Source organism: Anopheles merus, chromosome 2R (genome assembly GCF_017562075.2).
Source record: "Anopheles merus strain MAF chromosome 2R, AmerM5.1, whole genome shotgun sequence".
NCBI classification, from domain to species: domain Eukaryota; kingdom Metazoa; phylum Arthropoda; class Insecta; order Diptera; family Culicidae; genus Anopheles; species Anopheles merus.
Genome location: NC_054082.1, coordinates 28406787 through 28431205, shown reverse-complemented (window position 1 = coordinate 28431205; position 24419 = coordinate 28406787). Strand labels below are relative to the sequence as shown.

General features: G+C 49.0%; 2 protein-coding genes across 8 annotated transcripts in view; one reads left to right on the top strand and one right to left on the bottom strand.

The window, feature by feature from the left end:
- LOC121589857 (cyclin-dependent kinase-like 1) overlaps positions 1-5764 on the bottom strand; it is a 10619-nt gene extending 4855 nt beyond the window's left edge. For 2 of the 5 annotated variants that reach the window (XM_041909065.1, XM_041909067.1), the window contains exon 1: positions 2998-3077. Coding sequence is in view for 2 of the 5 variants with exons in the window: in XM_041909062.1 (XP_041764996.1) it covers positions 2472-2539 (68 nt within the window). In the remaining 3 variants the exon portion in view is untranslated. Of the gene's footprint in view, positions 1-2471; positions 3459-5649 lie in introns of those variants that run through there. The other 3 variants (XM_041909064.1, XM_041909062.1, XM_041909063.1) reach the window with 3 other exon arrangements.
- On the top strand, positions 4318-24419 carry LOC121589859 (cell growth regulator with RING finger domain protein 1-like). Of its 3 annotated transcripts, none has more exons than XM_041909069.1 (8): positions 4318-4555; positions 6597-8551; positions 13892-14049; positions 16482-16653; positions 17213-17363; positions 20548-20655; positions 22523-22847; positions 23335-24419. In XM_041909069.1, the coding sequence occupies exons 2-8, from the start codon at positions 8445-8447 to the stop codon at positions 23514-23516; spliced, it is 1203 nt and encodes a 400-aa protein (XP_041765003.1). In that variant the 5' UTR covers positions 4318-4555; positions 6597-8444; the 3' UTR covers positions 23517-24419. The 3 variants fall into 3 exon arrangements, with proteins under 3 accessions (XP_041765003.1, XP_041765004.1, XP_041765002.1); XM_041909070.1 differs by lacking the exon at positions 4318-4555 and adding an exon at positions 5799-6471; XM_041909068.1 differs by lacking the exons at positions 4318-4555; positions 6597-8551 and adding an exon at positions 13291-13436.

Genomic DNA, 24419 nt, shown 5'->3' with positions numbered 1-24419 from the left:
TCGCCCCAAAATTCTATTTCTGTACCTGCAATCTCTGCTTGATGTAAAATATTTACTAGAAAAGACAGTTCAATGAAGGTTATTCGTATTTTAGCACCAATTCTAATCTCAACGCCATTATCATCGTTCAGTTCCATAGAAATGGGATTGAACTTTGTTTTGAGAGTAATATCTTCTCAAAATATTTTCTTTTTGCAAAAGCATTTCAAATACAAATTCTTAATATGCTAGCTCGTTCGGGCGTCGGAGGAAAATCACTAAATCCCCAATATCTAAAAATATCAAAAAGCTTCCTGGTGACTAAGCGGAACTTTACAAAACGATAATGTTTTTGTTTTCATCGTTCGATCATCAATATCGATTAGGTTTGTCTCCATAATAACTGGACAAGATCCGACAACCTTTAACTAGAGCTCTCTGTAATCATACGGTACGCGATGGGTTCAATTTGTCAATAGCACAAATACTCCAATATCCATCATTTTTCACGTTGACATTGAAACGATGCCTACAGCAGAACGCTATCCTACGGGAGTCAGTGTGAGGTATTTGTGGCGGTCTTATAGCTATTTCTACGTCCGGCTGTCGTGCATGTTGCACTAATCTAGATCATTAATGCTGGACGACACCACTCATCAATCAACCGTTTAACATGACTCCCCGACCCGCCGGTCTGGCAATGAGTGGCTAGTAGAGTGGTAATAGAGCAGCAGATTTTAAATTCAATCAATAAGTACTAATACTAATGACATCGGGGTATCGGTGGGGTTCCGGTCTATGTCTATGGGCTATGCTCACCTGTGGACCTTGAACAATTCAAACACATCCGTTGCAGAGGATGACGAAAACCAAAAAGCGACCAACACGCCAGTGAGTCATACGATTGCAATGGACATTTCACATACCATGTAGTCGGTGCAAGTAATCCAACCTTGAACGGCTCTTATTGAGGGGTCAATTATTGGGAGTCCCCCTTCAAAAAAACCTATGTCCAACCCAGTACGACACAATGCTGTTAAGGGTTGCCGTTTCGATACATCATACTCCCTGCCAGTGTGTGTGTGTTACGAATTCCTCTACGATTAGCATTGTACACCGTGAAAGATAAGGCGTCTATATCCTGTTGACATTTCGGCCACCTCTCCGATATAAATGGTCGCGTATGGTTCGGCCAAATTGTCACACAGTAGCCTGCAGTTAACCGGTGGACAAACCCAACCCAACATCGCCCACAATCCTCACACTTTCAGCAAAACGCACCCCTATACACCCCACTCCTTCCTGAAAAGATGGCTGCCAAGCTGATTGTCGTTGCTTCCGCTCTGCTGGTTGCTGTCGCACCGTTTGCCGCCTCCAACCCGGTCCGAGCGCTACCAGTTAGCCTTCAGTCCAACCTAGGCGCTCAGAAGAACATGGACATCCATCTGCCGGAAGGTGCCACCTCGGTCACGGCGGACACGATCAACAATCTCTCGATCGTGTTTGCGGACACCGTGTACATCATGGCGGACGGAAGTGTGGTGCCGGAGAACCCAACCACTACCACTGGCCTGCCGCCACTTTCGACGACAACCGCAACACCGCCGGCCAATGGCGGTGGCACCGGTTCACCCGTCATCACGCCGCCCACCTTCCCCGGCCGGAAGTAGGTAGGGTTCGTCGTGCAGTTCGGATCGATAATGGCATTCCCCCCCCCCCCCCCTCCGCAGCTTTTGCGTGCTACATCCAGCAGCTAGACGGCTGACGACTGATGACGATGTGTGCAAAATCGAAACTAAAGAAAATAAAGCGAACAGTTGAGCAGGAACAACAAAGTACACATGCACGTGCACAACCGCACCGGGTTCAAAACAAACTGGTTCGAGCAAAGGGGCGGGTGGGCCATCCTCTTCCCGCTTTTCCTGGCCCCGTGTTTTTACATTGCCATTCATGATTTCGCTTTCATTGCGCTCATCAGTCTCGTGTGTGGTTCGCTGGTTCGATTATGCCAAAAAACATGCCAATCGACCGGTTTTGTTTTGCATTAGGGGACGAACAGGGGGCGAACTTGGAAAATTGGACTCATAAATAACTCTTTACTTATGAACGAAGTCCTCTATCCCGCACTCTCTTACTCTCATTTCGTTTTCTCTCTTTCCCTCGCTCGCAAAATCGTTCTCAGCAGGCTGTGCTGTGTTTTGAGGGGCAGGCAAGCAAAGCGGGGGTTTATTATTGCGAGGAGTTCAAAGCACTGCACGCCACTGCGGCCCCATTATCCTTAGCTACCGGAAAGGCTGGCCAGCACCAGTACCGTGCGGGATTGAAACTGGATTGGCCCCGCGGTGGGTGACTACAGAAAGCCAACCATTTTGTATTATTGTAACTCTTTATCGTTTCCAACGCATCCTTTGATTAACGCCATCTTGCATTTCGACAATGCTCGTGGAGCGGATGTTTGTGAAATATGGGGTACCTAGGCTGGACATAATTACCTGCGTGGTAGTAGCGGTAAATGATTACCAAACAACCACAACCGTTTCTCCCCGAACCATTTGTCCATACGGACCGCCACGTTGCTACCGTTCGGTGCGGGTTGTGGATGGGTGGTGGTCGTGGTCGCAGTACGCTTGACTTCCAGTATAGGGCCCCTGACGTTGATGTGCTGGTTCCGCGCAGGCAGGTAGTATCTTCGATTCACTTCGCACTGACCCGTTCGCGTCACACGCAATGGCGCCGAAGGACACCTGGAGCGTTTTGTTGGGCGGTTTGTCCTGCGTTTCTTTACTATTCGAAACTCTTGCACTTTTCGCACTTATCTATGCACTTGTTCAGATCACCACCTGGTATCGGGGTGCGTCGTTACCAGGTTCTTCTTGCACGTGAAGCTCGGGCCACCCATTGGAAAGCAATCCGTGTAGTAGTTAAGCAGCAGTAGTAGTAGTACACTCGTTCCGTACAACGCTCAGCGGTCCACGGGCGGGTCCAATCGCCAGGCAATGGCTCTGCTCGATTTCTTACCTTGTCGTGGCAAAACTGAATGAGCGAAAATCGATCGCGCAGACCCCACGAAATTCACACTTGCTTTCCGATTGTTTCGCCCCTCACTTCGACACCCGTTTTGCAGTGCACTAGCGCGGCATACTATTTCTCACACCAGGTACACCACCAGGTTTACCACACAGTGAAAAAGTGAGAGACCAGGACCATCGGCCGGAAGAATGACCACAACATTTGCAGACCTTCGGGGCAGCCCAGCCGGATGAATATTTTAGCGCGGTTTCGCGGAGTCTTTGGCGTGACTTTTCAATGTTTTTTTCTCTCTTTTTTCGCTGGACGGAAGGTGTAGCCAGTATCCAGTGGATACACGCTGCGTGGTGAACGTTCTTCCTGTTTCTCTGGGTCGAATGTGCTCGTGCTGCACGCGCCTAGCTCACTGGAGCACCGGATTCGGGTTGCGCCGTACCCCTAGGACTGCGAAGAAAATCGTTCTGATGAAGGGAAGGGTGAAAAAGTTTGCTACCATGGTAACGGTGAAAAACAAAACAAATTTGTTCCGTCGTGTGGCTGGCCTGGCCCTGTCGGTGGGTTGAGTTGAGTTGGGTTGGGTTGGCGCGTGTGTTTAGGTCGGTCGGTACCTAGTTCCATTCGGGCACACAGACACACACACACACTGTGACCGGTGGTGGGAACTGCTCGTCCTGGGTGTCCTGTGGCAGTGCAGCGGGACAGGCCAGAAGCTGTAAATAATGTTCGTGCGACACCTGTGTGACTGTGACCCACCATTTTTTTAAGGGGGAGGAGGGGGCGGGGGGTGGGGGTGGGGGCTGGAGTGTATCTACATTTCTTTTGTTTTATTATTCATGCTGTCAATCCATCATTATCATCATCATGTTGCAGATCGATACGATTGATCAGATAATGTGAAGGTGGAGTAGAGACACTGGGATAATAGCAGAAGATGAGGAAGAAGTGCAATACAAGATTATTCCTTTAGATTCTTTTTTGTCTTATAATACATGGAGTGATATGCTCATTTTATACCAGTCCTAGTATTTTTTGTTTTTTGAAATATTAGTTTAATAAAACAAATTAATACAATTCTCTCAAATTTTGCAATTTCTCAACATTTTCAACTTTCTTATTGCGAGTAACAATTACTAAAGCCTTAAAATAATTGTTTCTCGAGGTATTTCCAGCTCCAACGGCTGTTTTAAATTTTGCCCAGGGATTATTTTGTGCTGCATGGGCAAAATACCTCTTCCCGTCAGCTGTCGACAGCCTGTCAAATGTGGTGGGGTAATTTTTGAATCAGCTGATGCTTGGTAGCGTGCGCCAAACTGCTATCGAATGTTTTTCTTGCCCGCAGAAGAAAAAAAAACACACTCACACACAACCCCCCTCGTTCAATAACAAACGTGACTAATGGAAGGAAACTATGGTTTTTGTGCGCGAGGCTGGTAGCAAAGCCAGAAAAGAAAGAAGAAAAAAGCGGTTGCGGTTCTGCGTATTGCATTAACAGTGCGTGTACAGGCCAAACGATAATACCACGCCGAAGAGAGCCGCCAGTAGCAGGCAGGTACGTACGCAATAGAGTGTAGTTGGACCAGATAGCATACTGCGTATCGTGCGCAGAAAAATGCGGAAAATCGCTTCCCAAAGCAATGTGTGTGTGTGGCCGCTGGCAGCATCGCTTGTCGTAATGCGATACGCCTGCCAACCTTGGGGCAGAAGTTCTAGAAGATGCCACTTTGTTGTGGTGCGTACAGAGATGTCGGATCTAGGTGAACAGCAAGCAGCACGATAAGGGCGAAAGTTTTGGCCCACCCGATTATGTGTTGAGCAAACAACCAGAGCAATGCAAATTTGTTTAGCCCACTTATCGTCCCCTATTCTAATTCTTGCCATTTCGAAGAAAACCAGATGTGTGATGATATTGTGCTGTTGCTGTTTTTTTGTTGTTGTATCGGTGGAATAATAGAGTCTTATCTCACATCCATCATCATCTCCAAGCCTTTTTTTTTTGGTTGGTGCCAAAGCCCCCCGGGATGATGCTAATAAATGTGCCAAATTCTGCATGCAAACACGGTCAATTCTCAGAGCCGGTCGCTGCCGTGGGACGACTTACTCCACCGTTTCCCACCGTCGGCCGGCGGAAGTGTACCGCCAAGGGAAACTGTGGCATGGATAAATGCTGTGTCCCAAATTTTTGCACCTTTTTTTGCTGCTGCTTTTGTACTTTCTTCATCCCACGATCATCGGGGCTGGTGCACCGTTAGGGCTGGCGTGTGGGCTAGGGTTGGGTTCGGCAGGCAAGCAAAAAAAGGGAGAATAGAAATTGGCGAACGAAAAGCCGACTCTCGGCTGTAGATCGAACGGATAGGAGGTGGCTCTACGGCTTAACGTTAAACGGTATTTCGGGGTTTAGTTGCCCCAAAATGAGGCTATAAAAGGGAATGGAAGTAAATTGTTGGTTTTATTTTATTTTACTGCGCGTTTTCATCTCAACGGACAAAACCTTGTTTAAGGCACACTTTCTCGCCAAGTACCGTAGCAGCAGCAGCAGTAGTAGTGGTAGTACCTGGCATTAAAAGGTTTGCCCTCCAGACAACACCGTCGGGCAGCCCTTCCCTCCCACAGCTGTATCGATGTAAAATATAAACAAGAACCTACCCGGCGAAGGACGACGCCTACCCCGACTGGTGGGGATAAAGCGAAACACCGCACCAGCACGGCGCATCATCACCAACGGCAACAGCACCCAAAGTCTGCCCTTCGTGGGACGACGCACTTGTACTTGTGCAACTACACAACACAAACACACTGCAGCGAGCACAGAGCGAGAGAGAGAAAGAGTGGGAGAGGAAAATTGGTAAAGAAAACGATAGAAAGCGCAGTGAGCAAGAGAAGGAAGGTCGTAGCCGGTCAGGTACCACCGCCACTGGTGTGTGTGTGTGTGTGTACATGTACAACATCAATGAACTTCTGAGCAAACATAAATGTCCTTCCTGGTGGTGGACGCGCATGCATGACGACGACGACGGGTCCGCTCCAGCCGATAATGTCATCGCCGCCGGAAGGAAGCAAACCGAACCCCGTAAGCAATCTAGTTAGCCAGCCGTGTGTTGGAAGAAAACGAAACGAGCTCCTCCGTCCCATCAGCAGCAGCCAGTGCGCCAACAACATGTACGCGGCAGTATAGAAGGAAGAGAGAGAGAGAGTAAAACTACAGAATCAACTGTGCAAACATCGGTGCAAACGCGATAAGGCTGATTGTGAGGGCTCGGAGCAGGCGGAACGATCGAAACAACCTCTCGTTGGCGTGCTGCTCAAAGGCAAAACCTCCCGACCGCACTTCAAGGAGAGGGAGGAAACATTCCTATAACATGATGTAATATATTAGCACTTTAGCCAAAAAAGAAAGGCTGCCGAAGCAATCGGTAGTGTGCAGTGGGACCGTTCCTGCCAGAATCTTACCTTCGTTATGTTGCTTTGGTATGCAGAGAATTGGACTTCGAAATGAAGCTCAATCGGGGAAAGGGGTTTGGGTAGTTTGCCTACGAGAACGATCGTTTTAGCTGTATCAAGTAATACCCATACTTTTTGGCTTTTCTTTTCAGCGCGGATGAAGTGATTATTGAAGAACAAATGGATGTAGGACGACTACCAATTCGAACACGTCTTCTTAATTTCATGTTGTGCCAATCACTCGAACGGTGAAGCAAACTTGTACAAAACAGAAACAGGTATCAAAGCGAATCCTGCACGATCGCTTCCCATTTTTGGCAGCCGAGTAGATCGAACCGCGCATCGAGAGTAGCGCATCCGTCGGGGCGTATTCAGCTGACAGCTTGACGGTCGATCGCCACAAACAGGATGCTTTAGAACAGCCTGGCCACGAACATTGGGAAGCAGAAATACGATAAACCAAACCGAAAACAACAAAAAAAAGGAAACCAACAAAAACGATATCAACAACACCTTACTGAACTCGTGCGCAACGAACGATACACGGTCGGCAGCAAAGTGCACCGCGGGCTTGATGCTGCTGCTGCTGGACTGCAGCTAGTTTTGCCCCCCACCATCACCAGCATCGCTTATTCTTTTCATCTTGTGCACGATCGCGCTCCGCCGCCCTTGCACCAGGCACCATTCGCTCGATTCGGCTCGGCCGACAGCGAGCCGCTGCTTCATCCGGCTGCTGCCCGTTCGCGAACGCTCGCGGCCGTAACGGCAGCGGTGGGGAGGCATCCACTGAAGCCACACCGACCGGGCGCGGACGCATTCACGCAGGGTTCAGTTATGTTTCAGCGCTGGTGAGAAGCGGAGGCAATGTGCGGGCAATTCGGTCGGGAAACATCGCTACCCCAATAGTTTGCCGTGGTCGATTCACGCTGACGTTGTTTGCACGCTGCAGGCTGTTGTTTGACGTGTGTGCATACAAACCTTGGACGCGCGGGGGTGGTTAGGTGAGCATAAAAGTACACTGCACAAGCGTAAGAGCTGTTTAAATGGTCGCCAACGTTAACGAGCTGTGTGCGACCCGACAAACGACGAAGACCTGATCGATCGACAGACGCAAGCACTTCTGGCGAGCGGTCGCGCGAGAATACCGTTCTGAACGTCCGGACCAGAGCGAAAGCTGCGCCGATCCGCGGCGCGGAGAGAGGTTAATCAACTCAGCAGTGTGGTGCGCGCGGTTCGTTTGCGTGAAAGTTCATCCACTCGGAAACTGCGCAACAACATAACACCATTTCTTGCTGCGTGCGTGTGCGGATAAGCGGACGAGCAGAGGCACGTGAGCGAAGTGGCCGCGGTGTATATTTGCGTGTGTGTGTGTGTGTGTGTGTGTGTGTGTGTGTGAATGCTGTATGTAAACGCCGGCGCTTAAAGCAAGCAAACATCGAGCACAGGCAGCATAAAAGTGCGAACGATATAGGAAAACTCGAACGATCAAACAAGCAAACGGCAAAACGAACGATCTTCATTCGGGTTACTTTCTCTTTCCCCGTGTCCCATCTGTCGTCACACCGTGGCAGCGCGTGACTGTTGGGCTGATGTTGTTGTGATCGGCAACACTCGTCCCGCTGCGGTCCGGTTCGAGATCAAAACGAGATCGCGATCCATAGTATGCTGATCGGATGCTTGTGCGCCGTAAGATATCGTCGCGTGCTTGCTTGAACGAAAACTGTAGTGTTTGTTTGTTTGTTTGTTTGGCTGGCTCGAGTTTGACTTAATTTTATTTATTATCAAAAACATCATCCAATAGTGAGTTTGTATTGCTGTCTGTGTGTTGTGTGTGTTCGCATGCGCGCGTGTTTTTCGTGACATATACAGCTTGATCTGTGTGTTTTAAAAGCCGAAGTGAAGCGAAGAAAAAGGCGCATACCGGAACGGGTGCTGAAGTAATCGCACCGTATACAAATACTTTCAAGTGTCCAGCAACACCAGCACAGCGACAAGCGAAGATGAGTGCGTTTAGTACGTTAACATTTTCGGCGGCAGAAATCACCAACCTGCTGCCGCTGACAGCGGTGATCGTGTGCATCGGTGCCACCATCATGTTCCTGATCAAGTGAGTAATAGAGTCGCCTTCACTAATCTTCTTCCCTTTAATGTACCCCCGTTTTCATCTCTACATTCAGACCCTTCAAAACACTTTTCCGATGGTGGAAAAATAGTGGAAACCGAAAGTTGTGGAAAATCGTCCAAACTGAAAGAGAAATGTTACGGTTGGTGTTGTTCGCCCCTGCGAATACATTTGTCACGGTGCATCAATTTCCCTCTCAGCAGTGCGCACGCATCGGGCACGTGGCTGTGTTTCCCAGCCACCCCCCGAAAGTGATGTGTGGGATGTGATGAAACTTTTTTCTCTTCTTCTCAAAAACCCTCGACCATGTGGCAGCCCCGATTGTTGTGTAAATCTACGCTAAACTTCCGGGGTTTCGCATGGGTTTTTTGTTTTTGTTGTATTATCTTCTTCGAAACTTCAAGGGCGAATTTACAACGGTCCCAATAGTTGACAAAACGCGCTGTTTTCGGTTACCGGTGGCGTAAATGGATTGCGTTTCTTCTTCGCGCATCTCCATAAACGCGTTGATTTAGAACCGATCGGAGAATACACAACCAACCAGCTGTGGAAACAAAGCATCAAGAAAGCGCAAGAAATCACGCAGAAGCGCTTGCGCTCGTCCGCGTTTGTATCGCCAAAAGGTCGAAAACTGGTTCCCCAAAAGTCTGGGTGTGGGGGGGTTGTTATTTTTGTGCCTTTTAATATGCATCATCGACCAACCGTCCAGGGCGTTGATGCGTGGCGTTGATCCGTGGTTCCTGGCGCCGAATTAACGGAAACGATCGTTTCATGAGCGATCAATCAAAACAATGCTAATTGGATTGGCAAGATGAACGGTGCGACATTCTGGCCAAGATCGCAAAAAAAGGACCAGGAATAGTTGCACCAGCGGAGCTGGACTGTGTCATTTTTGTGTTGGGAATATTTTTGGGCTAAAATGAACTCATATCATGATAATAGTAACTTTTACCAGATACTAAGAATGAGAATGAGCTATATCAAACCTAAAAAGTAGAATATCACCCTTAGTAACGAATTGTGCTTAGCTGTATAATGATTTAATCTTTCGAAACATGGAATTCCAAGCGAATCAAACGCAGTTTTGTTCAACGTGCCATATTTCTTTCCCAAAGGTTCTGCAGCTATCTTTTGTCACTGGTCGCACATCAATAACGTAAACGTTTTGTAACATCAAAGCACTTGCAAACAACAGCAAGATAAGAACGCGAACTACGGGGAACTCCGATTCGCGAGTCGCCCCCACCTCCACCGCCGCCCCCACCACCGACGCTAAACGCCAAACGCGTCTATGGGCAACGGGCCGGCGGACGCGACGCCAAACGCCTAGGCGCGCGCGTCCTTGAAAGTGCGACGCGCGATGCCAGAAGCAGAAGAAACAAATCGTCCCAAAAGGTGGCAATGTTTCAATGTTCCTTTTACGTTATCGGCCCTCGCACCCGGCTCTAGCTGTGCCTTAACGTGCTGTATATATTTGTCACTTTTGTACGATTTCCGAACCGCAACAATGGGGTGGATGGGGGAGAGGTGACGGTGTTGGTTCGGGAGGAAGTTGGTTGGTTGGTTGGTTGGTGGATTGGTGTAACCGTGGGCAGCATAAATTAACGAACATCAACACCACCCTCGGTCGAATTGGGGGATCTGCTGTGTGTGTGTGTGTGTGTTTTTTTTTTGTGTAGTTGTTGTTGAGGTTCCTTCCAAGCAGTCAAAGACAAAGGAGAAGGGATCGGTGGGTGGGTGACTCGGGTGAACGATCAACGCGACGGTACCCTACGTATGCTAGCTAGTTGTTGTACCGGCATTATTATGATTTCATTATCATTTGCAACCGGCGTGCCGGTGACCGAACCGAAAACCGAGCAGGGAAGCAACTGGCGAACGGCGGCAGCATTTGCTCTGTTCGTGAGTGCGTGCGTTCAACCGTACGCCAACCGTGGCCATAAATTTTTGGAACGGGAAGTAGGGGTGATGGGTCGAGAAGGAGAGCGCCGAAGTGATCGCGTACGACACGTAACCATAAAACGGATCAGAGCAGCAGTTGTCTTCCGCATAACGACGCACCGTTGAGGTTTGGTGAATCGGCGAACCGCATCAAACGGCGAGCTAGTGGTGCTGCTACTACTACTACTACTACAACAGGTGGCAAATTTGTATATTGGGAAGAGGTGGCTTTTGCTGTGCAAGCTGTGGGGTTTTGTTGATCTCTCGTAAGCGTGCTTGATATTGAGAGTAAGTTCTTTTGGATTTTCATCCTCAAATTCATGGGATGGGAAGAAGGTTGTGTCCAGCTTGCAAATTCGCAATGTGATAGAATTAGTGCAGCATTCCAGTGCTTTGGAGCATCTAAAATACAACTTACTACACTGCAGCAGCTAGCTCCGTCAAATCTTCTTCTCTTTTTGGACAATAACCAGAGTTAATCTAGGGCCTGGCCAAAGCCCCTGTTGGGCTCTGTGATCTGTAATTGATTTTTGTTTTCCAATACTAGGATATAGTCAGTTCTGTGTATGGAAGGTTGCATATGGGGCACGAACCCATGATGAGCAAGTTGTTAGGACGTGCGATTTGACAATCATACCATGGGACACGATCTCGGAGATGCAAATAAATAGTTAATATATTCTATGTTCTATGTGCTGCTAGGCGATCATACAACCGGTAGTTGTCAGTGTTGTCAGCGTCATTTGAGTTCGAAAAAGTTCTTATTCTTTCATTGGCTTAGTTGCTGGTAAGCAATTATGTTTTGGACTGGAAAATTACTTGAGTCGCACTCAAGAACTTGGAATAAAAATGCTTCTTCTATTAGTTATAGACATCTTATGGTCCTAAACATGGCGTTAATCATTGCTGCACGATTTACACGTGCAAACTTGCGAAGTTAATTGGTTGACTTTTCAGTACAATATCACATTGGGGTTCCTCAAATATGTACGTTATAGGGTCATAGCATAAAGCAATCAATTTTATTAATGTAAATGTTACAAGGACGGCGAAAACCCCTCTACAACGAGAAAGTACCTCACTCAGGTTAACCTGCGAGAGTTCACCGTGGGCAACAATGTATTTTTTTTAACTTCTCGTGGTCGTGTCATTAGAATCACAACTGGGTATGCATAGTCCTTTTACGGGAAAACAGTTTAATAGGAGATTTTTGTCTCTGGCTGGAATGAATCGATAGCTTTTAGAAGAATTTGCATGAACAGTGAACAGTTTCGTATGTTTCTGTGGCAGTTTGTGTTTAGCAGCCTAGTGACCCTATGCCTGGATTCCAACCTGGAACATTTGTTACGGTTGTTTATGATATTGACAACGCCGATCACACCAGAGCCGTGCCTTTTCAGGCCTGTTTCATATAACATTCTTTCCCACATCATGCCCCACGTACACGTTTCGTTTCGTGCGAAACCAATTCGTTCCAAACGGGGTTGCGTGGTCATGCCGAACGGCCCCAAAACGCCACCCATATGTTGTACCCCCCTCCCAAAATGAAAGCTTCTTGAAGATCGATCTCTGCACAGTTCTGCAGTGGATCGAGGAGCGGCAGTATATTCACCATTGCCATCTTGTACTACCTCCTCGTGGTGCAAATTTCTGCAACAAAACCAGAAGAAGAAAAAAACCTCAGAAACGTACCACAACCCCTCACTTGGGGGATGCTGTGCAGAGCGCCAGAGTCGTGGTGGTGAGCGCTATAAAACAAACGCGCACACTCACGCACACAACACCTTCGCCACATTCGGTCAGCCTTGACTTGGTTTTAAACCGGTGTGCTGCTGCTGCTGCTGCTGCTGCTGGATCGTGTCTGTCCCATCGTGTGCGCCAACCAACCAACAAACGCCCCAGCGCATACGAACGAGAAATCCCAACGCACCGACCCGGAGACAACGCCGTCGTCTCGGGTCTGGTGATCGATCGGTGGCGAAGCAATGATCATGTGTGCAATAGCTTCGTACGAGGAACACAGTATATTAGACCATGTAGCTGCAAGATCCTGCCCGGGTGTTGTGTGTTGTGCTGTTCCGTGCGCCGGGCGGGAGAGTGAACGGACCAAACGGAATCGGTTTGCAATTCCGCCAGTCTAAATCCAGCATGCTGCGCGTTCTTGCGTCGTTTGCGACACGTCGTCTACGGACCGCTTGCAAGCCTTTGGGCTGACGACGCTGCCTTGCGTCAGCTGATGTCAGTGATCGATGCCGTGAGGGTCAATTTACGCGTGTCGTGTTCTGCGACGGCACGCCGGTTTCGCCATTGCTCTTTATTGCAGATGGACATGGACACCGACAACTATCCCCATCCTTGTTCGTGCCAACGCCTGAAGTGACGCTGTTCTGTACAGCGACGGTTCAGCTGCCCTAGAAGGGATGCTGTCGATCGCTTTCGGCTTCCCTTCAGGGTGCAAGCAGTTCATACTTTCCAGGCAGTTCATAGTGTATGCTACCGGTATCTCCCATGGTGAAGCGATTGACTCAACAAACGTCTGTGTACCGATAGCACAAGAAGTGTGAAGCAATCGAACACTCTTTGCGGCAGCAATCAAACACTTTCTTTCCGTTGGGTGATGTTGCACCCGTGCACAGTTACAGCAAAACCACCGCCTACTGCAGTGGATGCTGCAGGGTTAGCTGCGGGTACTGCTGCTTACCGCTGCCCTCAAGCAGTTCAAAGTCAAGCATCGGGGTGGTCAGTAAAAACCGACTGCGAGCCACAAACCAGTGTGAACGTCTGAGTAGGACTTGAGAATGAATGTCGTCGAAGTAGCAGCAGGCTTTGAAACGACTATGCGAGTGAGCACAAGTGAGGTAAAGGGCGCTGCATCTGACCGGCAACCGCTTTATGTATGGGAAGGCCATCGCGCAGTGCACAAGTCCGAGTGTGTTTAATTTCTTTAACGGTTCTTCAACTATTTACCACAACCACCGCCCCACCTAACCTTCGTGATCGGTGTGTACTTGCACACCTTTACCATTTAGTGGATCACTGCAAACTCACTCACCACGCGGGGCTCAAGTCAATTTGATAGACCTTCATACCGTTGCTCCGCGGTCGCTGTCCGCTCTGGCCCACATTCCGTTATACACCCTTTACCGTTACTCTTCGATGTCCCTGACCACGGGACTACTGACCACGTTTCATCTCATTACTCACACCGTCATCATCAACATCATGATCATCATCTTCTTCTTCTTAAGTAGAGAATAACAAAGAAACAAACACCCAAAAAAACTCATACTCATCTGTGTATTTCTTTCTCTCTGTCTCTATCTCTCTCTCTCTCTCTCTCTCTCTCTCTGTGTACACACGCACACACAACTCGTTTACTTCCAGGGCCGCCGTGATACTTCGAGTGCAGGCCGATGACGTGTTAAGGCCGTCGAACGTAACGCAGCAGAACCATAACGTGCATGTACCGCGCCTCAAAATGACCCGCGTCCACATACCGTTCACTGTCCGGCTGCTCGACGCGGGAAACAATTCGTTCGACGGTAGGTTAACCGATGGTTGGGAGCGGAGGGCCCGCGGCCTGCAATGGCTCGGTAACATAATAAGATGAGAAAGAACACCGTGTCCGAATGTGTGGCACAGAACACCGAACGTGCGTATGAATGCGGTAAGAAAAAAACGAGGCTGCGGGACGGGCTCCCGGTGTGTTGCACCTATCGAATTCTTTCGATCCGGTCACCGTCACCAATCCAAGAATGCGGTGTGTGGCCTGTCGCCCCTCGCCTCAGCCCCAGTCGTGCTCGAAGATCCCTCGATCGCGTACGAAATTGTTACGAAACGATCGGTCGGTAGCAGTTGCGCATTCGGGGGTAGAATGGAATCGATTGCGGCACTTTGAAACCAAATACACGAGGAATGTTAGCTAAAAAAAGGCACAGAAACACGATATTCGATAGTAAAGTTAGTAATATTGTTTTTTTTTTTCGTTTAGATAAAAGTGAGAGGGAAATTAGCAAATTACAAAGAAGCGGCTCCATGTTCGATCAAGCGAGGAAAATAGATTGTGCAGAGTTTGACCACATCCGCATGGCAGGACAAAGCTAGGAACTAGAAAATTACCTGGACTTTATGGTTAGAATCGGTCAAAACAGCTCCAAACCATGTCGTACGGCGAAGAGTTACGAGCACGTGCCGCGTGTAATACGCCGGTAACGCCTTGTGTCAACAGTTTTGCATGTTCGTGTCGCAGTTTCGATCCAATTTCGTATTCGAATCGAGACAGAGATAGCAGTGTTTTACGGCGCACGTCCGTAAAGAGGGTATTTAAAGTGCAAACATGTTGGTAAAACAAATTAGGAAAGTATAAAGCACCGGGAACATTAGCAGCAGAACAGATCAGTACGCATTGATGAGGGGTTAGAGAAGGGCAGGCAGAAGAGGACGACTGGGGTTGCATCGTTTGCTAACAAACTGATCACATACACGTTGTTATTGATATGCAGCGCACGTTTAGCACATTTTTGCTGTGTTTTCCGGCTCGAGGTACAAATTTCTGGTCAGTTTTGCATTTCGAAATTATGAGCAGTTGGATTTTTGGCATGGTTTTTCGTTCTATCTTCACATTCAGCCTGCCAGTCGCTGCGTCGCTTTTGTGGCTGGAATTTATATGGCGTTTGATTAGAAGAAGATGATCATGACGCACGCTGGCTCTCATGTCGTTAGAACAAACGCTCGCACTGAACGAGCTCACGAGAAGCCACGTGGTGACGTACACCGTCCACCGGGTCGCGGTTGTAAGATGCACAATCCAGGGGGCACCGCATCCGCTCCCGCTTCCCGCCCTGCAGTGCGATCATTATTGGCGTACAAAGTGAATGTAATGTGCTCGGGTCCGCGGCTCAAGTGCACCACCACCTTGAGCACTCGTATACAAAGTAGTGAAAAGAAAACCCTGTGTATTGGCAATGATTCTACATCAGTTCCATTTTCCTCAAGTGACGTTAAAATGCTTTCCCACACACAAACACACCCCTACCGGCCCAATAACCATAAATTGTCCTCTCGTTCATCTGGAGGTTTCCACCGGACCAGTTCCAGTTTGCAACACCATCTTAACCTAGAATTAGTGGCCCGTTTTTTCTGCCCATCCAATCCTCCCTAGGGATGTCGTGCACGATCAACCGTTCGCTCGAGATCCGTCCGTCCGTTGTGTGACATTGAGTCATCGGGCTAGCTTTAGCGCGCACGCACGTACGCGACTCTGTCCATTCTATTAGAACATTACCGCTAGTCTCTCGGGCCGTACCACTGACTACAGACAGACGGTGGCGATGGCAGCGACGACAAGTGAGTGTGTAATACCTGTTCTGATGACTAGCCACCCCGGCAGAGCACTACGTGACCGAGATCACGTGAGGTGTTCCACGGTGACCGGTGACCCATGGCGGTAAAGAGTTGCGACCGTTGTTGGCGGGGGTAATTGTCGTCATACCGGTAGCCGGGCGGCTGTACTGCTGTGCCCTTTACATTACAGTTCTGGATTTCCCGAGCGATCCGATTGTTTCTGCTGTGTGCGAGAGAGTAGGAAGCGGCGCAGGCAAACGGATTGAATAATTTCACTTTCTGCGTGTACCGTACGCCACCAGTGTGGTGCACCGCATTCTAGCGCCAAAGGGTCGCCATCAACGCGAGCGAGAAACAGGTTTTCCTTTGCATTTGCTTCCTTACTCAGATTTTCTCAGATCAGAGATTATTTAACATCGGCTTTGTTTTACTTCCTTCATGTCTAATCATTCGACTGTCATTAGCGGCTGCTGCTGCTGCTGCTGCTTATCTGCAAGACGTGCGTGACATTGCAACCTGCTGCGCCGGTTGCTGACTAATATCACTTACACACACACATAGCGTTGTTTTTGCTTCAAATCAGTGCTTAATATTGTTTTTCCTTTTTCTCTACCCCGTTCTTTCCTTCCAGAGGTACGGCTAGCGGTGTCCAGTCAGGTGAAGTACTCGCTGCAAGCGTTCTGGGGCGTCTCGATCCGCGAGCTGCATGTGTCGCTGTGGCGCACGTGGAACGACCTGCGGGACGCATCGAGTTCGCACATCGTCGACTCCAGCTACTGTCAGCAACTGGCAACTAACGTAAGGTCTGACTTCACTGCCCCCTTGTACCGGGATATCATATCACCTTTCCGGGTGCGCGACGGCTTGCTGTCCGGATTCTGCGACCATCTTTGTTGCCATTAAATTTTTCCTTGGTCTTTTGTCACACGGGCACTTGTTCTCATGTGGGGTTTTGGTTTTTTTTTGCAGAATGTGTCCTTTGCTTCTTATCGTAAAGGTGATCGAACCCTCGGAACGATTTCGCGATCGACTAAGCATACCAGCAAACCAGTTTTGCGAATCTGCTCAAATATTCATGATTATCGCGATTTTGTTGTTGTTGTTGTTGTTGCTATTTGCCTTTTCGAAATTTCCAATCACAGTTTAAACGAGTATAGAAGTGACACAGTACAAGCGAGAACGTTCCAAGCCTTAATCCCGGCAGTTTACTTTATGCGTTAGCTTAGCATTATTAGCATATTCGCTTCGCTCTCTATACTACTACACGATCAATCTAATCTGACTTTGCGCGTGGTGTCGTTTTCTTTCTCTCCATCTCGATCTTCCGGTTCGCGGTTCGTGTTCGCCGCTCCCCAAAAATAGATGCTGCCAACCGCACACGGAACATGTAATCACGCTACAGTCCCCGAAGCCACCGCTGATCCTGGGCGCACCGCCCCGACTCGCCTACCCGCTGGTGGTGTTTATGATCCGCGAAACGGAACCGGAGGAGCTGCTGCATCCGGACGAGACGGTAAGTGGCGGCTGAGTGGTATTTTATTACTATTAAGCTATCGTTGCAGATTCTCATTAGGTAGGAAGGGTTGTAAGACCAAATGATGAGATTATCGAAGCCCCAGAACCCATCCCTTGCCAATGTCTTTGGGTGCGATGCGCAAATAGTAGCAACCCGCTCCCGACGGGATTTTACCCCACACAGCGGGACGGAACTCGTGTCGCTTGTGTCTTCACTTTCTCTTTGACCTAAAAGGTGACCTCCAGCCCGAAAAAGGAGTTGCTACAGATCGACCGTCATCACCGACCGGACACCCCGTGTCCGCGATTCCGCGGCTGTTGCCGGGATGATATTGATTTTTGCATTTCCTCTCGCCTGTCAGCCTGCCTCCCTTGCTGTGTATCGATTACGCCATCCGACCGGGGGGATGTTTTTGTGCCTTCCTCCGTGTGTGCATACATTAAATATTGAGTAATCGTTTTCATGAGCAGCTTCTTGCTTTCTCCCTTTCTTGATCTCAATCATATGGCACCGAAAAGTTCAGCGCTCGTGTCTCTGTGTGTGTGTGTGTGTGTGTGTGTGTGTGTGTGTGTGTGTGTGTGTGTGTGTGTGTGTGTGTTTATACAAAAACGCGCGTTCCGTCCAACCACATTGTCCCACATTTTTGCGATACATGACCGGCTACAACAGTGGGCCCGGTTTATCCCATGCTTTTTTTGTTGTTGCTGAACTCAACTCGAGAGTAAACAGATTATGTAAAACATATAATAGCGTTATAACGATTATTCCCCATTTCCTCGTTTCCATATGCAAACAGCCAAATTTGGCGGAATCGTCGTTCCGCGGGACTTTTTTCCCCCGTTTTTGACCGATTATGACGACTTTGGTCCGAACAACGGAGAAGTGTGCAGGGGCGCAGTGGGCTTGGGGACAAACATAAAATAGCACGTACGTATGTGCGGGATATGTGCGGGTTTGCATGCGGAAGCACACAGGAAGATGCCGAAATAAGGCAAAACAAACACAGTTCTGGCGGCGGCGATTGCACAACCAAAAGAGCAATTGATCAATCGGTGTGTGTACTGTATATTGTTATCACCTTTGCTGTATCTGTTCCTGTGAGAGTTTGTTTATCCTGGTTTTATTCCTTTCTTGTTTGTAGGTCAATGCGTCAATGCCTGATAGCTGATAGTTGAAGAAAATGTGACCAACTTTCTATCCACGGGAAATGTGACGAGCTTCTAAGCAATCTAAGCATCCTCTTGAAAACCGAGCTCGTTCAGCCGAGCATCGCGAGTGACCTTCGGATAGAAAATCTTGCCACAACTCGTTGTGAAAGTTTCCCTTTCCCTTCAAGGGGGGAGGGGGGGAGGAAAGAAAGTTTAGTTCATCTCCGTGAACTAGCTTCCACCTAAATGAATGCGCACCGCACAACGGTGAAAGACGGGCTGCACCACGTGCGTTTGGTACATTGGGCGCGCGTGCAAGCGTCTCCGCGCAAGCGCTTGACGCAAGAGCCACGAACCGGATCGTCCCCGTCACGCTGGTATAAAAGAAAGGGACATACTTTCACCGCGTTGTGCGGCAAGAGGTGGCCCAACCGACCGATCTTCTTTGCATCTCGCGACACGCTGCACTTACGAACGGCGTTTCACTTTCTTTTTGCGCGACCCCCGTGCGCCCTGCTCTTCACGGAAGGAGGACGTAGTTTTGGAAGGTTTTTTTGTGTTTGTTTGTTTGGTTTGTGTGTGCTGGATGTGGTTGAGTAATGATCAAAGTTTGAAAGTACAATAGTTGAGTGAGTCATGCATGTGCCAGGAAGATGGCGCGGGGAGACGGGAAATGGAATATCCGTTGAAATACTCTCACTCGTCGAGAAAGCATGATGACGGAGTGCGGATACTTCCATTCTTCACGACCTGCTTGTTTCGGGGTTGCTGTTTGGAGGATTTTTTGCAATTTTTTTTTTGCTTTCGAGAAACTAACGAGAAAAGCAAATTGCCTCAATGTCACTCCGACTCCCGAGCCGCTTAATAACATCGCACACTAATAATAATAATGTGTCGTAATACTTTAGCTGGTTCCTTTCGCTTCCATCGACAGTCAAAACTGGCCAGCGCGCGTTTGTGTGTGTGTGTGTGTGTGTGTGTGTGTGTGTGTGTGTGTGTGTGTGTGTGTGTGTGTGTGTGTGTGTGTGTGTGTGTGTGTGTGTGTGTGTGTGTGTGTGTGTGTGTGTGTGTGTGATGTTGTCTTGTGCCGCCGGGTCGTCAAACGGGTTTTTCTTGCAGGAAGTGATGATTATGCTTGCGATACCGATCGGGATCATCGCGTTTGCCTTTGTTTGTGTTGACTCCCGGAAGGGATGAGTAGTGCAGGCGGATCTCTTCAAATAGCCGGCCATTTCTCTGGAGCCGGCAGTACAGGCACATGAGAAGAGGTTCATGCAATCGCCACCGTCGGGTAGTCGCGAGTCGTTTGGATGCTGTTTGCGTTTCGTCTATTTCAATGTTGACCGGCAGAACGTTTGTGGAACGGTTCCGAACACATACATATATGTGTGCCGTGTGTGTGCCATCCATCAACCCGCTCGAATGACACAGTAGAATGACGTACGGTTGGAAAGAATGTGGGATGGTTTTGCCATACATCACCTTGGGCCGTGTGCCGTGTGGCATGAAAGCGCCCGACCGTCGCCCGGTTGCTATTTCTGCGGACCGCTGCGTCCTTGAAGACTTTTGGCTGTTGAGCGCAAGGGCGCCCCAAACAAATGCTGCTGTGGTGTATAACAAAACGCCTTGTACGATAATGAGGTACGATATTTCAAAGCCACCCATCGGCCGGTACATACATAAATCTCCTCAGAGCGAAGCCTACTGCGTTATGCTTGGGAGCGTTTGGCAGCAACCCATGATGTGTTGCCGGTGTTGTGCTTTGGGATTCGGGATGAAGGGTACGCTGGGAAGGGTGTTTGCAGAAATTTGATAAAACGAAGAAGTGAAAAATGGCCAATCAATAATAGAATACGGAAAATCATAAAAGTACAGTTAAACGGCCTCTACGGGTGAAAGGATTGTATTTGTAAGCTAGTAAAGCCGCTTAGAATAATCAATAACTCTTGTATGAGCAGCGTGCGAGTTCTTTTCACCATTACGACGACCATGAACCACCGTCTAATCTCAACTGTGTGTTTTTTTTTCTACAGGTAATTCTGGTAAATGTCGTCCATTTGCGGGATCCGGTCTGTCCACTGCCGACGTCTATTTTGGCCCAGTACTTGAAGCAGGCGAGCGGTCAACTATCTTGCTTAAAGGTAAGTAGCGTAAGACGAAGCGACAACAACAACCACCAACCACCATCACCACACGTGCCCGTGCCACTGCAGCTGCTCGCACCGTTTGCCTTAGTCGCGTCGAAAGTTAACGAACCTGCACGACACTGTACAAGACAGTGGCCACGGTTGATTAGTCCCTCAAATACTAGCCACCTGTTTGATTGGCTCACACACACAGACACACACACACACACATTGGAGAGTGGTCAGATTAATTGACCAAAAGGAATTTGGATTCGCACGCGGACTTAGAACAAACATCACGCTTCTCCACCATGTAGCGCGCGGTGCGGAGGCTCGTCGTTGCGCAATAGCGGCACAAGAGACATGGACCGCGTGTGGTGCATGTGTGTACCACCGGTGAGTGTACCCGCAAGCAGTGCTCCGGAGCATGGCGGGCACTGTGACCTTCACAGTTCACAGTGACTGACTGGCAAAGGGCGATCATAGCCTACCCAGAAGATCGGCGATAGCTGCATTTGGAGATCGAGAATACCGGTGCCACAATGTTTAATGCCCGCTGTGCATATAAAAAAACGAAAAAGCAACAAGCAGAAAAACGCGCGTGATGGAAGCTGGAAAACGTGTAACGTGCGCAGCGAGTGCCCACCGCAGAAACGACGGTTTTACATACACACGAGGGAGGATGGTTTTGTTTTTCTTTCTGCACCATCTCCCTCACTACCACAAACATCTCCCTGGTGCGCAAGTACATCGGCACACCGTCCGTTGGCCAGTTTTCTTTTTCATGGGCAACATGTGGCAATCGGCAACAGCAGCAGCAGCAGCAACGTATAGGCTTCGCGTGTGCGAGTTTAGTGTACGCCAACGTCAATGAAGCTGGCCGCGTGGTGCCTGCGAAGGGAAGCGATGAGAGGGGGGAGGGGGGGGGGGTGCAAGGGAACGGTAAAAACGGTCGTTGAGCTACCGCGAAAAGCGGACTGGTTTCTCGTTGCTGTTGCTGTTGTCCATAACGAACCTGTGAAACATTGCAGCCGCCCCCTCCGATGGGTCCTCCGCGTGCGTCCAGTGTTCGATTCAAATGAACTCATTGCAGATCGCGCTAGTGCTGCTACTACAACTACTACGATACTTTTTTTTTGTCAGATTCGGAATACCGGTTTACACGGAGAGCTTTGGTTAATTTGCCTTCTTTTTGGTCCGCTCGGTCGGTCGGTTGGTAGTGGTGGTGGTTTGCCTTCGATTAGCGTTGGTGGTTCGGTTCGTGCCTTCCGTTCCGCTCTGCATCGGGGGTAAACGGGATGAGGATTAGATCCGAGACCACTCTTGAGATTAGCGTAGAAGCCACCACTCTCTCCTCGATCGGGTTATCCATATTTTAGTTTAAATTTGCGATAGAACGATACACTTAATGCGGGCAGGTTGAAGTTTGTGTGGTCGATGCTCTGAAGGTCACTCACACGCGTGTGCCGCCCGTCGAATGTTGGAACGGTGAATGGCAGAACAGAAGAATGGAGTTGAACCGAAGAATAAGGAAAAAGGTGGCACAATCGCCACTTCCACCGATCGTTAATACGCGTCCATCGGGCTTTGGGGCTTTGCTGTGTGAAAAACTTAACAACCCGTAGCGCGATAGTTAAAAGGTGGAAGCTGCTTTTGAGTCACTTTTACCTACAAAAACCATGCACTATTCATGGGAAGTTTAAAATTACACGCTCACTGAACAGCAGCATGCTGTACGAAAATGTCGCTTCTTAACTCACCGGAACCGCGATCGCTCACCACGATCGTGTAATAATTCCCTCTTCCCCCCTTTTTTCATCAAAAACTTAAACTTTCCATCTAATCTAATACCGTTTTCTTTCACTTTCCATTTCCCTTGCAGCAACTCTACCTGGCCACCGGTGATCCCATGACGGCGGATGAAGCGACGAGCAGCGCCGCGAATGGCGCTGGCCAATCGGGCAATGGCGGTAGCGGTACGAGCAGCAGCACTACCACCACCGGAACGGGCACCACCGTCCCGACCGGTACACTGTCGCTGGCGGAACCGGTAGCCTGCGCTGGCAATAATGAGCCGCTGCTCTGTTCCGACTCGGCGCCGCGCGATTGCCCGGTCGGGGAGCAGCTGTGCGTCGTGTGCCATTACTTTCCACTTTCCCGGGCGCTGCTACCGTGCCGACATACGTGCATCTGTGCAGTTTGCTTTTGTAAGTACAGGGTCGGAGAGCGCGTCGTTAAATCGTTTGCTTTCACCCCAAACCCTCATCCCTCACCGGCTAATCAATGTTGATTTTCTATTAAAGCGTTTAGAAAAACAAGTCATTAATTAGTTGAAAGTATTGTTGGCATGGTATCGTAGTAATAATTAGTCGACTTACATTTGCCACCCCTCTCTCTCTCTCTCTCTCTGACTGACGTCGCACGCATGCTAATGAGACAGTCGTTAGACTGAAGCATATTCTCGTTAACCCCTGCTAAGGTTAACCGCGTGTGTGTGCGAGTCTGTAAGTCGATCAATTCACCGTAACGATCGTACCTAACCGTGGAGCTTTTCCTTCACGCCGTCTCTCTCTCTCTCCCTCCCTCTCTCTCTCTCTCTCTCTCTCTCTCTCTCTCTCATTGATCGTTTCACTTTTCCCTTCTTTCTCGGTTTTCTCACCATCATCAACATCACTCTCCACTCTCCGTCCGCAGCCAAACTGGACCGGTGTCCGATGTGTCGGGCCACGATATCGAGCTACTTCTGCATACGAACCGAGGAATATCTGCCGGCTAATTCGACAAACGAGCTTAAGGTCAACGGCAAACCGAAAGGAACCGTTCACTGGCTGGACGCGCTTAACGATCGGCTAACCGATTTTCTGGGCTTTCGGTGAAGCAGCCGCCGCCGCCGCCGCCGCCGCCGAACGCGTCGATATGTGTCCGGTCGACAGGACAGCAAGGGGCAGCGGAAGGAGCGTTGAAGCTGAACAACGGAACGAAGGGGACCGATGGCTGAGCCGGGACGAGGCCGTGTGGGTGGATTGGACGAGAGCGATCGCGTTCGGTTCGGTTCGCGTTGGATCCGCGGCAGGGCGGCTTCCATTTCGGTTGGCTGATTGGTCATCTGGGTTCTGGATTTGTCTTCCGGCAAAAGAAATGGAAAAAGCAAGCACTAGAATGTGTTTGAAGAGCTAGGAGAGGGAGAGTAAAAAACACGATTATAATATGAAGAAAAGCAACAATGTTAAGTATTAGTTTTAGGTACGTTTCAGTGGTAAGGGTTTTCGTTCCAAATACGTTCCCCCGCCAGCAGCCCCTTGATCGGCGAGTAAAGCTCAGACTACGCGCTGGGGAAAGCAAAAGTATCGCGTGCAAGCAAATCGCCGATTCGCTGATAAGGGACGGAAAAGCAGTGCGTCCTTTGAGGAATGGGGTGGACATTTACGATATACGAACATGAATGGCTTTGCATTCGGATAAACAGCAGGGCAAAGGGGCAAGCTAGTGGGGTCTAGCTAGATCGGTGGTGTTTTGTGCACGACGAATGCTGTGGCCGGTTCGAATGGTTCGTTTTGTTTGAGAATGTTTGCAAGCCAACTATATCAATACGTGAACCCGTTTTCGATAAGGTTTATTTCTGTAGCTGTGATTTTTTTAAAAAGACGAAAACGTAAGTGATGCGCGTGTGTGTTAGCAAAGGCAAAAAAATAACCGGAAAAAAAGAATCAAAAGTCTTTATCTACGGATGACTGATTTGTGTTTTAAATAAAGGTTTATTAACGCTGTGAAGCAATGAG

Bases quoted from the DNA above. Each gene is read 5' to 3' on its own strand.
- LOC121589859 (XM_041909068.1), top strand. From the start codon at position 13,306: ATGAATGTCGTCGAAGTAGCAGCAGGCTTTGAAACGACTATGCGAGTG. The intron at 16,654-17,212 runs GTCTGACTTCAC...CCCCAAAAATAG, and splicing joins CAACTGGCAACTAACGTAAG to ATGCTGCCAACCGCACACGG. The intron at 20,656-22,522 runs GTAAGTAGCGTA...TTTCCCTTGCAG, and splicing joins GTCAACTATCTTGCTTAAAG to CAACTCTACCTGGCCACCGG.